Source organism: Quercus lobata, chromosome 9 (assembly GCF_001633185.2).
Source record: "Quercus lobata isolate SW786 chromosome 9, ValleyOak3.0 Primary Assembly, whole genome shotgun sequence".
NCBI classification, from domain to species: domain Eukaryota; kingdom Viridiplantae; phylum Streptophyta; class Magnoliopsida; order Fagales; family Fagaceae; genus Quercus; species Quercus lobata.
The window spans coordinates 7,658,254-7,661,150 of NC_044912.1; the positions used below are offsets into that span (position 1 = coordinate 7,658,254).

General features: G+C 37.7%; 1 protein-coding gene across 1 annotated transcript; it reads right to left on the bottom strand.

Annotated features, from left to right (window-relative positions):
* Window positions 1-320: 320 nt before the first annotated feature.
* On the bottom strand, window positions 321-2,534 carry LOC115961144 (putative protein TPRXL). The gene is made up of 7 exons (XM_031080176.1): window positions 2,415-2,534; window positions 2,252-2,330; window positions 1,503-1,642; window positions 1,297-1,418; window positions 1,104-1,176; window positions 594-749; window positions 321-509 (listed from the first exon to the last, which is right to left on the bottom strand). Exons 1-7 carry the CDS (start codon window positions 2,532-2,534, stop codon window positions 321-323), a joined length of 879 nt encoding a protein of 292 aa, XP_030936036.1.
* Between the last annotated feature and the right edge of the window lie 363 nt (window positions 2,535-2,897).

Genomic DNA, 2,897 nt, shown 5'->3' on the forward strand with positions numbered 1-2,897 from the left:
CAAGGACAACGGGAAAAGAAAACAACAACAACGTGTTCATCAGAGAAGAAAGAAAAAATAAAAAAATCTAGAGAAGAATGTGTTCATCAAAGAAGAAAGATATTACTAAATAAACAACGGCCTGGATGGGATTGTTTACATGAAGAATTTAAAGAATGAACGGCGTGGAAATTTATTAAATGTATAACACTCACCTTCAATGCATCTAACCACGCCACATCACTACCTTTGATGGTGTTAGTATTAGAATCTCATTCCATATCGGTTCTACCAATCAGTCAGGAAAACAAATTGTATTTGATTTTGACCCGTTTAAGTTTTCATTTTATTTGATCGACGCTATAGTGTTTTCCAGCTCGGTTGTTAAACTCATCGGTGACAGCTTGCCCACAGTCTTTCTTTATTATCCCATTACGAACATTCCCTTTACCTGTTTCTTCTATCAAAGTTACAATGAACTTCTCTTCCAGTGGTGCAGGCCAGTTCGCAGTATTGGGTGTCTCTGCCATCTAATAGGACATACACACTAAGAACAAATTTCAGTAACGGTAAACTTACCATTTTTGAATTTAACAAAAACATTAAACACTTACCTTAGGTGCAGGAACGGAGTTGGAGGAGGATGATGAAGATGGTGCAAAGACTGAGGAGGATGATGAAAATGGTGAATTGACTGAGGAGGAAGATGAAGATACAGTGTCTGAGAGCTCCATATAATGCCAACGCGGGGTATCTGATTCCATATATATCTACTTATGAGGCTGTGCGAGTAAATTCGGTGGTTGGGGAGGTAATCAGGCCGTACGGTGTGTGAGATAACGTCTGATGTGGCACTTTTTCCACGTGGTATCTACATGCAAATCGAGTTTCTAAGACTCGATTTACATTTAAAAAGAAAACAAAAAAAACCACAAGGACAACGGGAAAAGAAAACAACAACAACGTGTTCATCAGAGAAGAAAGAAAAAAAAAAAATCTAGAGAAGAATGTGTTCATCAAAGAAGAAAGATATTACTAAATAAACAACGGCCTGGATGTGATTGTTTACATGAAGAATTTAAAGAATGAATGGCGTGGAAATTTATTAAATGTATAACACTTACCTTCAATGCATCTAACCACGCCACATCACTAACTTTGATGGTGTTAGTATTAGAATCCCATTCCATATCGGTTCTACCAATCAGTCGGGAAAACAAATTGTATTTGCTTTTGAGCCGTTTAAGTTTTCCTTTTATTTGATCGACGCTATAGTGTTTTCCAGCTCGGTTGTTAAACTCATCGGTGACAGCTTACCCACAGTCTTTCTTTATTATCCCATTACGAACATTCCCTTTACCTGTTTCTTCTATCAAAGTTACAATGAACTTCTTTTCCAGTGGTGCAGGCCAGTTCGCAGTATTGGGTGTCTCTGCCATCTAATAGGACATACACACTAAGAACAAATTTCAGTAACGGTAAACTTACCATTTTTGAATTTAACAAAAATATTAAACACTTACCTTAGGTGCAGGAACGGAGTTGGAGGAGGATGATGAAGATGGTGCAAAGACTGAGGAGGATGATAAAAATGGTGAATTGACTGAGGAGGAAGATGAAGATACAGTGTCTGAGAGCTCCATATAATGCCAACGCGGGGTATCTGATTCCATATATATCTACTTATGAGGCTGTGCGAGTAAATTCGGTGGTTGGGGAGGTAATCAGGCCGTACGGTGTGTGAGATAACGTCTGATGTGACACTTTTTCCACGTGGCATCTACATGAAAATCGAGTTTCTATGACTCGATTTACATTTAAAAAGAAAACAAAAAAAAACCACAAGGACAACGGGAAAAGAAAACAACAACAACGTGTTCATCAGAGAAGAAAGAAAAAATAAAAAAATCTAGAGAAGAATGTGTTCATCAAAGAAGAAAGATATTACTAAATAAACAACGGCCTGGATGGGATTGTTTACATGAAGAATTTAAAGAATGAACGGCGTGGAAATTTATTAAATGTATAACACTCACCTTCAATGCATCTAACCACGCCACATCAGTACCTTTGATGGTGTTAGTATTAGAATCTCATTCCATATCGGTTCTACCAATCAGTCAGGAAAACAAATTGTATTTGATTTTGAGCCGTTTAAGTTTTCATTTTATTTGATCGACGCTATAGTGTTTTCCAGCTCGGTTGTTAAACTCATCGGTGACAGCTTACCCACAGTCTTTCTTTATTATCCCATTACGAACATTCCCTTTACCTGTTTCTTCTATCAAAGTTACAATGAACTTCGCTTCCAGTGGTGCAGGCCAGTTCGCAGTATTGGGTGTCTCTGCCATCTAATAGGACATACACACTAAGAACAAATTTTAGTAACGGTAAACTTACCATTTTTGAATTTAACAAAAACATTAAACACTTACCTTAGGTGCAGGAACGGAGTTGGAGGAGGATGATGAAGATGGTGCAAAGACTGAGGAGGATGATGAAAATGGTGAATTGACTGAGGAGGAAGATGAAGATACAGTGTCTGAGAGCTCCATATAATGCCAACGCGGGGTATCTGATTCCATATATATCTACTTATGAGGCTGTGCGAGTAAATTCGGTGGTTGAGGAGGTAATCAGGCCGTACGGTGTGTGAGATAACGTCTGATGTGGCACTTTTTCCACGTGGCATCTACATGCAAATCGAGTTTCTAAGACTCGATTTACATTTAAAAAGAAAACAAAAAAACCCACAAGGACAACGGGAAAAGAAAACAACAACAACGTGTTCATCAGAGAAGAAAGAAAAAAAAAAAATCTAGAGAAGAATGTGTTCATCAAAGAAGAAAGATATTACTAAATAAACAATGGCCTGGATGTGATTGTTTACATGAAGAATTTAAAGAATGAATGGCGTG